Raw genomic sequence first — 14,998 nt, forward strand, 5'->3', positions numbered from 1 at the left:
ACAAAATTCTAAGATTTTGGTCACAGAAACCAGTTTACTGTAATTTGTGACTTGTGGGGTTGAAATTATACTGTAACCTAGTTTTTTTTTCTCTTGTTAGAAGCAGAAGATTCTCTGGACCAAAGCTCTTCTGAGAACATTCCTTCTTCTCCTACATCTGGATCTCGTGGCATGCTGTCAGCTATCACTAGTGCTGTACAAAACACAGTGAGTCATTTTAGCTGGTCTCTCTGTTCTAGTTATTTTTCATTATTTTTGATTCAACTTCACTGTAGGTCACGTTTTTTAAGTTAAAGGTCTTTCTTTGTAAAACTGGTTCTTTTGTAAGCCTGTTTAAAGTCTTTTCCATGACAAAATAATTTTTAAATTAGATTGTCAAATTAAAAAATAAGAAGTCAAACCCAGTTACTATATTCTCACCAGTTCCAGTGAAAAAAATATGGTCTTCTCCTAAACTATGTAGAATTCTGCAAATTTTTGGAAAATCTTTTTTATAATTTTACCATCATCTGATTTTTAATTTTTACAGTTAACTCCTTCCAGAGAAAGTGTGATAGGACTTCTTACCATTTTTGGAGGCAAATATAATAAGAAAATACTCTATTTGCTTATTTTAAGGCTTTTACTAAGCTCTCTATTTTTAGTTCCTGGCCTTTACCTTCACCTCTTTATCTAGTCTCTCATTTCATGTTAGCCTTCCCAGAAGGGGGTCTGATTGCAAACTCAGTGAGGCAAAATCTTTTGTTCACAGTTCTTTCCTATTACACTGTCCTTATATTTTGGGTGTTGAACTTCATCCTTTTCTCTTTTTTTGGGTTCCGATTTTACAAAATCCTGTGCCGTGCCATTTCCAAATAAATTTTTGTGTCATTTTAGGAATGATGTTTCACTAGAAATTAAGAGACTTTAAACATTGGCTATAAAAGCATAGAAGATTAATTCCCCACTGGGCAAGTTTTATGAAATGGCAGTTCTTTTTTATTGTGTATCGAGGTTACTCTGACTGCCTCATCCAAATACCAAAGATTTTGGTAACAGGAGATTCCTATAGATTGTTCCTAAGACTGTTTCTACAGAACTTGGAGCATCATATTGATTATGAGAGCTGACCCCAGTAGGATTACTGCATTATGTAAAATTTGCAAATAAGAGAAATGTTTTGTAGGCAGCCTGAAGAGGCTACTATATCTCACTGATCAAAGTGGTACAAAAACAATCCCTTAAGGTCTCAGTAAGTCACCTATAATTCCATTTGAGACTTTGAATGTATTTCCCATTATATATCAGGTTACATCAGCATTTGAGTATCTGACACACACATAATCCAGATTGAAATGGAAATATTTAGCCAGTGAAACTTCTTCAGTGCACATAAAAAATGTAAAGACACATATCTATTTAAATAGACAGTTCCAGAGTCATCACAAGTGTTAAAATTTTAAAAATCAGGTAAGGCAGAGTCTTATGTTCATGATGGACTTGGCTCCATATTTATTATTCATGTCTAAAATGAGTTCCGACACGCTGGATGGCATTGGATGAAATTAAAGTGTTATTTGTAGAATGACAGAGACAGAGAATAGTTAGGATTGGAAGGGAACTTAAAGATCTTCTAGTTCCTGTGCCACTTCCACTGAACCAAGTTGCTCAAAGCCTGATCCAGCCTGGCCTTTAATACTTCCAGGGGTGAGACACCCACCATCTCTCTGGGCAGCCTGTTCCAGTACTTCTCCATCCTCATAGTGAAGAATTTCTTCCTGATATCTCATCTAAATCTATCCTCTTTCAAAGTAAAGACATTTCCTTTTGTCTAAACACTGCTTGCCCTGGCAAAGCATCCCTCTCAAGCTCTCCTATAGGCCCTGTTTAGGCACTGGAAGGCTGCTAGGTCTCCTCAGAGCATTCTCTTTTCCAGGCTGAACAGCACCAATTTTCTCAGACTGTCTTCACAGGAGATGTGCTCCAGATCTTTAATGATTTTTTTTTTTTTTTTTTGCAACAATTTTACTTTTCCTCTGGTGTAAGTAGTTTAATTAACTGGAAATATTTGTGTAGTTCTTTATTTTCTTTTGGAAAATGTATTCAGAACAAAGTAAATGCATCAATCCTCTTGTTAGTTAAAATGTAGGAAATTAAGGGACCTGAATGTTCAAAGATGGTGTCTAAAAAAGCACTCCTCTTTACAGTTCATATTAGCCTAAACTGGGGAGAAAATAACCACCTTACATTATTTTATACAGGGAAAAAGTGTATTATCTGGAGGCTTAGATGCTTTGGAATTTATTGGGAAGACAACCATGAATGTCCTTGCAGAAAGTGATCCTGGATTTAAGAGAACCAAAACACTGATGGCAAGAACAGTCTCACTGTCTCAGGTTGGATATATTTAAATACTGCTCTGTCAATGCAATTTCAGATTCTTTTTCCAGAATTTCACATGCCTCAGGGAGAGGCTTTATTTATTGCAGTAGAGCTGGCTGGGCTTATGGAAATAAATATGCTTTATAGTTGCTCTACTTTATTTTTCTTCACAGAACCACATTAAATAATGTAAAATCATCTTTTCTGCATAATCACATATTCAATTGCTGATTTAAATAAGATAGTATATGTGGTGATAAATCATTACACTCTGGAGGCAAAATGAAATTGTTGGTGTTTTGGAAACAGCTGTAGATAGATATCTTCCAGCATAAACATACTGATTTCCTTGGAAATTAGTAACACTGGAATATGATGTATGTTTCATTAAGAATTAAACCTGTGAAAGTTGTGTCTCAGTGTCCATCTAACTTTATGGTACCCTTACACAGTTGTGACCCATCTGTTTTAAAGCTCAGTGATACAATAAAAGCAGAAGTATAAATGCTGTCAGTACAAAATTATTTTAGTTGTCCAGACACTGAAAGGAGGGAAAACAATAGACATTGAAAAGAAACTATGTTTACTGCATGTTTACTTCCTTGTAGAGAAGAGTAAGGAATTTTTCTTTTAAGGAGATGTTTCATTTTAGTTTTCATCATTGGAAGAGTTAACAGACTTATAGTGTTGTAGTAGATCAAAAGCAATTAAGTCTTGTTTAAAGCTCACAGGGTTAAAATGAGCTTTTGAGAATGCCTCCTTTAACAGCATTCATGGATTTGCACATAGAATCTGAGGCAGAATACAACATAAATCAGTTCTCATGGATTGTGCTATTGCTTTTCAGTGATTTGTTCGTAGAACTTGGTGAGTTAACATTTGGAGATGGAGATTTCAGAGGAAAAATGTACCATTTTAAGAGTTTTGTACTAAATGAATCACTGAAGACAATGCTGTAGGAATTTTGAAAGATGGAATAACATAAGTGGTGGGAGTTCACCTGTATTCAGAGACTTGTATGTGACCTAACAAGCAGTTCAGATGTATTTACCACCTTTACTGTAGGAAATTCATGAGAGGCCATTTTATCCAGGAATAGAAGGAAGAAGATCCTGTTGGATACACTATTCTATCCTATTTATACACTGATACAAATGTATTAAAAGCATACCAAAATATTCCCAAGTATATAGAGGGTAGTTCTGCTCCACCTTTGGTATAAATCAGCAATCTCTTTTATAAATCCCACTGTCACATAAAACTGACTTTATTATTTGCTAAGAATAGTTTATAGGAAATATTTATGTAGGTGCATTATTTATGCAAGTTGGTGGATAAGTCCTGAAAATAATACTCTTCCCATTTTGAGGTCTATGGAATGGATTTAATGGCTTTTTAAGGCTGCACATGAAATAGTCCTTTCTCTTTCATTGCAATTGGTGGGGAAATTTATTATATGGTATCTATACTGACATTGCTTTTGAAAGTATAAGCAAGATTTTTTTTGTTGTTCATTGTATTTTAAACAGAGATGGTTAGCAATTATCATCTAATTAGGGTTAGCAATTACCATCTAATTAGGAAAACCCTGCCTTGAGCACTATATAAGTATTTTGTCAGAGAAAACTATCAAAAAATAAGTTAGCTATTTCATCTCTAAAATTTTAGCCGTTCAGGTGTGATATAGTCCCAAATTTTATTACTAGTTGTAGACACACAGATAGTAATAAAATCTGTCACACTTACAGTACTATCAATAACACATGGAATGATGTGTATTTTTACAGCTGTTGCGAGAAGCCAAAGAAAAAGAGAAACAGAGGCGGGCCCAGCAAGTTACAGTTGAAAGAACAGCACATTATGGACTACTTTTTGATGAATTCCAAGGTTTGTCTCATCTTGAAGCTCTGGAAATCCTGTCGAATGAAAGTGAAGCTCAGGTACAGTATGCAGACAGCATAAATCAATATGGTTGTTAAAAACATTATCCTTACATTAATTTTATTCTGAAGATGCATGTAGAATGAACAGTAAGTTTTCCATCGAGTTCAGAGAAAGCTGAATTGATCCTATGGGTTAGTCCTGGGTTTTAGGAAATCTGTCTCAATACATCTAAAATGTAACTACAATATTAACTCAAAACAAGTTTCATAACAGATAGGTATTTTTGTTAGGACCATATGTAGTGTGCCATACACAGCTTATGACACTGTAGGTGTCTTGCAAATTCCTTGCAGAATTTGCAGTGAGGTTGAAATATTTTGGTTGAAATCAGGTACAGATACTTATATATTGGAATTCCAGACCTACTAAATGTGGAGGCTGGTGAAATAAAATCAGTTCCAGATTACTTATTGACTTTTTATTGTGTTAGTTTTTAAAGTTACGTAAAACTACGCCAAGATACTATTACTGAAAGTATACAAATGTCTCTCTGAAGATGGTGATGTTAATAAGGCCTATCTGATAAAAGTGTATTTCAATTTCAACTCTCAATTTATTTGGTGTGCTAGTACATCAGTACTGACATCTGACAATGAGCTAGTAGAATTTTATAGATTCTTAGCAGTGATATTTTTGTACTGAATCGGTTTTCTAAGTAAATTTTTTAATAACAAGTTTTCTTTTTTGTTTGTTATTGTAATTATTCTTTGCTCTGTGGAGTACTTCTTAATAAAATATAACCAAGGTATATTTTAAAATATTTTATTTACTCTCACAGATATATTAATATATGTTATATTAATAACAATTAGGTGCATATTGACAATGTTGTTTTTATTATTATCTAGATGAAAAACTATACATTCAAACCTCACCATGAAGTACAAGGGTCTGCTTATGGGAACAAAAGACAAAACCAAAAATGACCGAAAAACTCCCACTCACTAAACAGGAAAGAGCTAGATAGGAAACAAGTTCAGGTTAATTTCATATGTCAACAATATTTTTACAATTTACTGTGAAATACCACAGGGTAAACAAGACGTGCAGGTTGTTACCATGAGATTTGTGATAACTGCATTTATGTCCTAGACACATACATAGTCCTACTCAGTCCAACAGTATTGATGGTAACTGTGTGGGTCAGCAAATCCAATACCCACATAAATGTTACACTTATGCACAGATACACCCAGACACAGAATACAGAAAGAGTACTGTAGAGAAACTTGGGACCACTTCTTACAGTCCAAAAGCCACAGGAGGAGTGCAAGAGGTACTGAAGACATGTATGTTTAAGCTTTTATTATGAAAATTTCCATTAAAAGAAGTACCCAGTTAGCCCATGAAATGGATATGCCATAGAAAGGTAGGGGAAAAGCCTTATATAGTCCTTCACAACCTGAGTGCCACAGCTTTATCTGGCTTTCAACCCTGAGCACAGGAGCTGGACACAGGGACACACCAGTAAGAAAGTAACAGCTGTCTCCAGCCTTGCACTGAGGTAGTCTGTATCTCTGTCAAGCAAGCTTTTAAAAAGTCCCTTGAAACAGAAAGGTAAAACTTTGTATCAAGGGGAGTAAGGGCACTACTCTGGGCTTCCAAAGAAGGAGTTCTCTGCTCTCGAATTAACACCATATAACTGTAGTACAAACAGTGATTCCAGCCCTCTTAGGTGCCATCCTATTAGATATGTAGGCACTTGCAGATAGCTGAGACATGCAAAAACCTGCCAATACATTCTTCAGACCAGGTAGACTGTCTATAATTGTGTCTGCATTTTGAAAGCAACCTTTTTCAGCTCTTCCCATGAATGCTCAAGACTAACCATTGTGTCTTTGCTCTTTTTGCCTGTTGTCTTCATCCAGGCAATCCCAAAATGCCTATTACAGTTTGCAGTTAAACCATAGATTTATAGTTCAAAATTCCTGTTGGAGGAAGGAGGGGACCTGACGATCTGGCAAAGGCTGGTGTAATTTTTGATACTCAACAAATTCTGTTGACAAGATCTAAAAATATGTCTAAGCTGGGAGGTTAGAGGCAAGATTTGTACATTGTGGAAGTTTTAGTTTCTTAGTCTGTTTTGGATTCAGGCTCTAAATTAGCATTTAGTAATACTTCCTGTCCTTTCTTTCACAGATTCAATCACATTTAGCAACACTTGATGGAGAACAGTTGGAGACTGTGAAAAATGATTTAATTGCTATAAAAGAGATCTTTGTTCCAAAGGAATTAGATGATGAAGTGGTGCAAGAGCCAAAAGGTAATTAGAAATACAGAGACTAAACCATATGAATGATTGCTACTTCTTTATCTAGTAGTTTTAAAAAATCCAGTCCAAAATGTAATTTCTGATATCCTAATAGTCTTCGTAAGGTAGTTACTAAAATTAATACTCTAAAAGTTCTAGAAGCTGATCAGTGCTTAATTTTGAATTTATGTTGTAACTGAATTGTGAGTTATGGAAGATCAAACATAAATAAATGTTAAATTTTTTTGCTATATCATCAATGAAAGCAAAAACTGTAAAATAATAACTTTTCTGATAACTGAGCTTTTATTACAGAAACTGTATAATCTGAAAGTTTTGAAGTACTTAGAAATGCTTTTCTGTTCAGCAGCTTCATCCTCACTCTGCACCCTCCCTTGCTAGATGGGGGAAAAGATTAGAGTATAATGAAGAAATTTAAGAATCCTGAATTTTTTGAATGAAAGTGACTTGAAAACATAGTAGCAAAGCTGCTTTATAGGTGTTTCTTGGCAAGATGTGGCATGTGGAGTGTCAGAAGGAAGTTGGATCAGCATAAGTGTTTCCATAACTGTGACATGGCACAGCCTTGAAGAGAACGGACTGAGCTCACAAAAGTTACAATAAAATGGGTGGGTGCTTTGGCTGGGGGGCAAAATAGGTGTCTTAAACACATCTGAAATGTTAGGATTCCCCCAAACAGGTTAGAGCAGAAGAAGTCAGCTTAAAGGCATCATGGTTCATGTCTTCAGGCCTGTGAGATGCATACCAAACCTCTTTGAGCTAACAGCAAAAATCCCCTTGACCTGACTGAAGACTGGTTTATGTCATTGGACACCATATTGTTGTGTTTTGGAAACAAAGAAACATGAAAGGATAATTCTTCCATATCCGCCTGATTTTGTCAGGGGTACTTTGCCCATAAAATCTACATTTTACAAGATGGTGAGATACAATTTTTTTAACCTTCAGAAAAGTTAGCAAAACTCCCACATGTTCTAACAGGAGAGTAATTTCTTCTCAGATTGCTCTTTCTGGCAGTGCTTACTCAGCTTGCCTGATCCCTCTCACAGGGAAGTCATAGTTTCTCATTGAGGTGGACAGCAAGTGCTCAGCATAAATTCTTAGTATGGTAAAGTTTTTACTGGCTTTTTTCCCCTCTTAGTTGCTCTTTAAATCCTATTCCTCTATGGAGTTGTGAGAAATAGAAGTCCAGAAACTGTATTACCTGCATAGGAGTGAGGATTCATGAGATGTCTGTTGTTCCTTAATTTCTGTGGAAAGTAGTTCCTTGCTTTGAAAGCAGCTCCCAGGAGAAGCTCTGTTTCTTGCACAAAGTGATGTTTTCTCTGAAGGTCAGAAGTTCTGGTTTTTTCAGTAAAGCAAAACTCCTTATCCTGCTCCTTGAAACTTTTACAGGTGTTTAGAATGGGCTGCAACCAAGGCAGTGAGCACCTTAAAAAAAACAAAAGAGACCAAATCAAAGTGTGCTGCAGACTTGCCCCTGCAAAAGCACTCATCACTGAAACACATTCCTTCCTCCTGTGACTGCAGAAACAGCTATGACTGTTTTCTGGTACAAGTAGCAGAAAGACACAAACACCCTTCTCTCTAATGTTTCCTCTCACTTTGATTATGCAAGCCTTTCATGTATCTTTCACTGCAGCTTCATTTAAGTTGTTTATGAAATAGTAAGAGGAGAATATCTGAAAAAGTGGCTTTACCTAAGTTTTGAAAGCCATTAACACCAAAAATTTCACACATGGGACATAAGACAGTAACCACAGTGAATATTCAATTGAATAGCCCAGTTGTCAACAATTTTGGTGCACATACATGCACACCCCCACACATTCCTTTCTTGTGTCAATGTCACTGTTTTTCAAGTGCTGGAATACTTGGTGAAACAATTTCATGGATGTTTTTGATCATATAAAATACTATAGTAGTAACATACTAACAAAAACTGTCTTGTTTTTTCTTGCAGCAGGTACGGAAGAAGAGTTTGTCAGCGTGCTCACAGAATTGCTGTTTGAATTGCATGTTGCTGCTACTCCTGACAAACTAAATAAGGTTAGCACCTGTTAGTGAGTTGCCTTCAGTTTCTTGGGCAAAGAAGGAGGGCTTTGTTCTGAAATGTGACACAGCAGTACCCAGTTCACTTCAGACAGCTCAGAAAGCAAAGTAGAGGAGACTGTGACTAAAATGCTGAATATAGAAAAGCTTTCACAGAAGTGACCTAAGGCAGTGCAGTTGGATGAGCCCTTTCCAGTGTTAGAAAGCTTGAACCAGGGGTGTCTCAGCAGAACAGGGCTCATGAGCACAGCAGATTTGGTTTTACATACTGGGAACAAAGGTTCAGAATAATTTTTCTTGCTCTAAAAGTGAGATGCCAAGGCTAGTCACATAACTAGTCACATTTGTACTATCAGGTCCCTTTAAAGCTGGTTCATCTGCTGATCTTAGGCTCAATTGAACGTTTATCTCTCTAGCCACATAGATAGATTATGGACAGCTAGCTTAGGCTTAGGTCTTAATGTGTTTTAATTTGACTTAATGGTAAAAAAGAGACAAATTTCCTGCTAAGCATAGCGGTAGTCTGAAGTTGTATAAAGCTTCAAGACTCTTCAGCTTTGATCTATTTGCATGTCAGGGAAAGCAGCCCAAGATACAGTACATTTAAATTTATTTTTCCTGTTAGAATTTAGTGCATATCTCTTACCTCTCCAATTTTTTTTTTCTTTTTTATGCACTTTTCTTATTAGGGAAATTGTAAGAAAAATTTCTGTGTAAATTCTTTTGAATGGTACCTAATAAAGTTGAAATATTAACTTCAGAGTTAGCACTAGCTGTATGTGTTGGTTAGGAATATTATACCTTTAGAGGAATTATCACTGGATGATCCATCTTTATGCAGTCTGAAATGCTTCATACATCAAAGTTCTGAGTATAAAAAGGAAGTAATTAAATGTATTGTTAATTGATGTCCAGGAATGTCATCTGATAGTCTCTTTTCAAACTGAACTTAGGAGTTGGGTTTTTTGTTTGGCAGGCTAGGAAAAAAGCTCATGAATGGCTGGAAGAAGCCAGTTTGTCCACCCCAGTAGATGTAGAAGAAGAACTAAATGAAAAACCTGAATCACCTGATGAAGAAAAGACTCAAAAAGACAATAAAATTGAGGGTGATAAAACAGAAGTAGACAAAAGCAAAACTGTGGAGGTAAAATAACTTTTGGAGGATAAGTTTCATAAAAATGAATGGACATACTTTGATAAGATTATTTCTTTGTGTGTTGGCTTTATATGTTGTCTTTATTTTTTAAATTCATGGAAGTAATAAGAAATAATAATACACATCTATTCACTGTACGCCCAGTTGAAGACTAAATGACAAATATTCTTACTGTTACTCTGTTTCCATGAGTAAATGCCAAAGTAACACATTCTGTATCCCATTGTTTTTATTGTTTTATATCTGTGACTTTGTACATATGCATATGTATCCTCAACATAGAGTGAGCTGAGGGGTTCTGAGGTGTAATGTTAAACATTATGTGCACACTAAAAATTGTGTCTCAATGTTTCTTAGTATCTCCTTCTCTCAGTGACTGTACATGGGAAAAATGTTCAAACTATTTAAACAGTTTAAATCATAAACAGACAAAACAGAAATATTATTTAGGCAACTCCCAACTGTTCATTCTCTTTATGAAAAATAGCTCTTAAGGCTAAAAGTATTCATTTGGACAGTTCTGATAAAGTTAATTGTGATTGAGTATTTTCTGTCAAGTTAATGGACATATTAAATGTGGTTGCTCTCTTCGTCAAGATTATTATTTCTAATTAGAAATTATCTGCCACGTTTCTTTACAAAAAAAGTCTAAAGAAGCAGACAGAATACATACACTGTATATATTACAGATTTTTATGTGATTGCAGATTGCCAGCTGGCATCAGCTTGTGAAAGCTGTAACCCCTGAAAGCTGTAACAGTGCTACATGGAGATTTGTATCATTGCTGATAAAGACACTTTTTTGTTGAGTACATTGTCTGTTTCTGCTCTAGAGATTCAGCTAAGGGATGACTGAGTACTTTTGGCACCATAAGAAACTAATTATGATTATGACTTGTTCTAGAGTTTAGGTGTCTTTCTGTTTGTTAGGGTGAGGTTTAAAAGTGCTATGCTGGAAAATCCAAGAGCCTGACATAGTTCCCAGCCAAATAAACAGTAGACTTGATCTTACTAATTTTTCAGAGCAAGTAGAATGTCTGTATTTTACAGTCTGTGGATATTCAATTTTCTAGTATTGTTTGTGAGGATGACATTATGGCTAATATTACTTCACCATGTATGTTGGTATTTCCAGTTGGGGTAAGAAGGGTTCCTATGTTTAAAATTCTTTTATATGTATATATCTATAAATATCTATAAATATATTTGTCAACATTGTTATTGTTGATTATATTATTACCATTTTTAATTTAAGGAAATCTACATGCTGTCCATTGAAAGTCTGGCTGAGGTAACTGCTCGTTGTATTGAACAGCTTCATAAAGTAGCAGAATTAATTCTCCATGGGCAGGAAGTGGAAAAACCAGCTCAAGATCAAGCAAAAGTACTGACGAAGTGAGTATTATGTACTACAGATATGAACATTTGTCATTTGCATGAATTCATGAAGTTGCATTCCACTTGAAGGCACAGTAAGTTCATGGATCAACAAACAGCATTGGCTTTGGGGGTTCTGGTGCTATATTTTGTCATGAAATCAGATTTTGTAGGCTACCTGTCATTTTTTGACATGGCTGGCATATGTATGTTTACAAAACCATGACCTATACACAGGCTAAAAGTTGTTCCTGCTCCAGCAAGCAAATGTACTTGCCAACTTGGGTTGCATTTCCTGTTCCCTCTGCAGAAGATACTGTGCCTGCATATATGAAATTTGCTTTTAGAGTGTGTAATGCAGTCTTATTATCTGCCAGCAGAGTTTCATTATCTAGTGTTTATCTGCCAAAAACATCTAAAAATCAATATGTAGTTCTAAACAATAGACCACATTTGTTAGCAACCTTGTTGTTAACTGTAGTGAAACACCCAGAATTTTGAGAAGCCTGACTGTCTAGTGGGACTTTAAATTCAAATCTCGAGCTCTCTGTAGTTAATAAGTCTACTGGTTTCTGCAAGTTTTCATGTTAAGGTATTTTAAACAGTTGACTCCTAAGTAAGTAAAATATTTAACCAAGTCTTTATCCTTAAGAATGCTACTAAGAAGAGCAAAGTCCTTGAGTCTGTATGGGGATACACTTGTGAATGTCTAGGAAAACAATGGAAGATCTCAGACCAGGACTAGGTCTTGTTCTCTCGTATTTTAACCTCAAGTGGACTTTCCCTTTTAGCCCAGAGTAGATGTTTTATTGTTCACATGGAAAACTTCACACTGTTCTCATTCAAGTTTTCCAATAGTATTCCCAGGAGCTGTGTTGCTGCAATCATCAGAAAAAAACATAGTTAAGCTAGTAGTTTAAAATTTAAACAAGTGAAACATTGCATTGTCAAAATAGACTGGTGTGTGCAACAACACATCATTTTGCTGCTGTAGTCAGCAGTGGATTTTTCACTGAAGGAATATAAAAACTTTATGAATGAACATAAATAAACATTCATAAAATGAACATTTTATGTCTAAATAGTTTAAAAATATTTAGAAGTAAAATTGCTTTAAGAACATCTTTGCTTCCAAGACAACAATTGTCATAGGGTTTTTTCTCTCTTGTTAGGTCAAGGATGTATTTTTATATTTGTCTCTCTCTTGTTTTTTTAAACCAGTTTAACAAGTGCCATGTGCAATGAAGTTTCGTCTTTATCAAAGAAGTTTTCTGATTCTGTAACAGCAGCTGGGGTAAGATGACAGCATTTTCTGTAGCATTTGTGCTATTTTTGACATCGTTCACCTCTTGAAAAAGAAATTCTTAGGTGACTCCAGAGGTTTCATATCAGCAAAGAGCCCACTTCTTTCCTCAGATCAAGAACATTTTTACAGCAGGGAAAGTTTATAAGCCTTGATAGATGGCACTGTGTCCCCTGCCTTGTAAAATATTTCTTTCTAGAAACCGTTTCCTCTTTTTCCTGATCACCACTCAACATTTCTTCTTACATTAAAGGGTCCCACATTTGAAGTTACATAGCTTGATGATAATTTCCTCTCTGACTCAGCCTATCCCTTTTGAATACATTTGTGTAAAAGTCATAACAGATTGTACTTGCAGTATATTAAGATGGTTTCACGAGTTGTCTTCTTAGCCTTTACTAGATCCCCTGACTTAGCACTGCAGTGTTTTCAAAAGGTTTAAGAGATTAGAAAGTCTTTTTGGTCCATCTTAGAAAAAAATACTCTGTCTTCTATCACAAGATATTCTGTTTAAAAACATCTATTTATCTGTCAACATCTTTGCTAGAAATAGTATCCTGTCTTTCAAGATGCTGCAAGGATGACTGACTTCTCAGTATTATAGCAATATTTGTAGGTAAAAATTGTGCTGCTGCTGAAATTGTTCTGTAATCGTCAGAGAAGAACAAATTCTGATTCTCCTGATTGTTCCATGAGAGCATGAATGTAATTCAAAGGAAATTTTCCCAGTTTTCCATTAGCTCTTCCAGCACATCTCTGAGCCTGTTTTTTTATAGTTATTTGTAAAGGACATGATTTATTTCTTTGCTTTTGCTATGAATAATATACATAATGTCTAGTTACTGTAAGGGAAAAATGCTTATTTTACCTTTTGGGATTGTACTTTAGCATACATCTGTGGGACTCTTGAAATAAATACATGCACAAAATATAAAAATATTAGAATATTAAACAGGTCCACTAAACAATGTGTTTTATAATGAATTTTCTAGTAACTGAGAGTAAAAATGTACTTCTTTTCTCTAACCATCTCTTGGTTCTGCCACCTTTCTCCAAACCAAAATTAAGAAGTTTTATGTTTCTGTAAAACTATAATATGAGAGCTACAAGGTTACAAGTGGAAACCCCTAGTTAAATTAATCAATATTGTGTTCAGTATTGAAAGAAAACAACTTTTGCTAGAGGTTACTGTTCTAAAGAACTACAATGCAAATAAAAAAGGGAAGAACTTCTTCCATTTTAAAAAGTAGAGTAGCTAATGAATCTTGATTTTCTAGCATCTAGTAGTGTAACTACTCATTGTGTGTGCTGAGCTGTTTCACCAGCCAGGCTGCACTGCCCAGCCCAGCCTGCTGCCTCCAGTTTGGGGATCTGAGTTTCACCTGGTTTTCCTTCTGTAGGGAAGCTACTCTGGACCTTTCATTGTGTCCTACACAGATAGTTGTGTAACTGCTAAGAACTTCATTTTTCTTCTGAAGTGTCTTTTTCCTTTTTGTGTCCTTGAAAATGGGCAAATGGTTAAAAATTTTGTGGGATGTGAAAAGGTCACTGATAGACAGATGGACAGAACTGTCATTACATAAACCTCATGCCTGTAGGAAAGTAGGCAATTTGAAACTGAATGTGCATGAATTATGAATGAATGAAGAAGTAAAACCCTGGTCCTCTGTTAGTTCATTGTACTCTGTGATAGAAATGCATGGGGTGTACTGAGGTGTGTTTGAAATGCAGACACAGTTACTAACAATACTGAGATAAACAGTCTGAGTAAGAATCAAGGTGAAAGAAGCCCTTCACAGAATTCATAAAACCACATCTCAGATATCAATATATTTCTGTTAAACATATTTATTGACCTGGCTTTTCATTCTGTTTTCTGGTTTACAGAGCAATATGAAGGCAGAGGTTCTTAACCCTATTATCAACAGTGTGCTATTAGAGGTAAGCTCCACCTCTTCTCATTAGAAAATGTTCTAATAAAATTATTTTAAATGAGACAGGCTCATTTAGTTCTTAAGGAAAAACTATTTTAAAAGTAATGACAATATCATTCTGGTTGTTCAGTGCCAGCACATAAATGAACATATAGAAGTGTTAAGCCTCTCCCACAAACACTGTAGTAGTGAAGTTTCATTTACTGAAGATTCTTAAGAGCTGTATGACTGAAGTGAGGCTGGCCAGCTCTGAAAGTCTCCTGTTGTATTGGTGAGAGCACAGCAACAAATTGCAGTTTCAGACTATTCTTTCCTTTAAAATTTGGATTTTAGCTATGCTACAGTTTCCTATCTGCAGGCATTTAGATTCCTACAAAGATTCACAGTCTAGCAACAGCCTTGGTCAGCACATGGAAAAACGTGTCAGACCACCAAAATGTTCATGAGTGATTTCTTTCATTTGACACCATAATCTACTTTTCTTCAGAAAAGCACAGGGAGTAAAACATACCTCAGGTTTTACCAAGAAGAGATTGAGATGAAGTGATATCTTCATAAAGTTCTAAAACTCACAGGATGTGCAGCACAAGTTTTTAACT

The 14,998-nt window shown here is 35.4% G+C and overlaps 1 protein-coding gene across 1 annotated transcript in view; it reads left to right on the top strand.

Annotated features, from left to right (window-relative positions):
* FAM114A1 (family with sequence similarity 114 member A1) overlaps positions 1 to 14,998 on the top strand; it is a 28,660-nt gene that overhangs the window by 12,376 nt on the left and 1,286 nt on the right. The window contains exons 5-13 of the mRNA XM_079305542.1: positions 101 to 207; positions 2,241 to 2,375; positions 4,149 to 4,301; positions 6,445 to 6,568; positions 8,541 to 8,626; positions 9,606 to 9,773; positions 11,041 to 11,180; positions 12,384 to 12,456; positions 14,353 to 14,406. Of these exons, the coding sequence (XP_079161668.1) occupies positions 101 to 207; positions 2,241 to 2,375; positions 4,149 to 4,301; positions 6,445 to 6,568; positions 8,541 to 8,626; positions 9,606 to 9,773; positions 11,041 to 11,180; positions 12,384 to 12,456; positions 14,353 to 14,406 (1,040 nt within the window). The remainder of the gene's footprint in view (positions 1 to 100; positions 208 to 2,240; positions 2,376 to 4,148; positions 4,302 to 6,444; positions 6,569 to 8,540; positions 8,627 to 9,605; positions 9,774 to 11,040; positions 11,181 to 12,383; positions 12,457 to 14,352; positions 14,407 to 14,998) is intronic.

The sequence above is a fragment of the Erithacus rubecula genome (genome assembly GCF_903797595.1).
Source record: "Erithacus rubecula genome assembly, chromosome: 5".
NCBI classification, from domain to species: Eukaryota; Metazoa; Chordata; class Aves; order Passeriformes; family Muscicapidae; genus Erithacus; species Erithacus rubecula.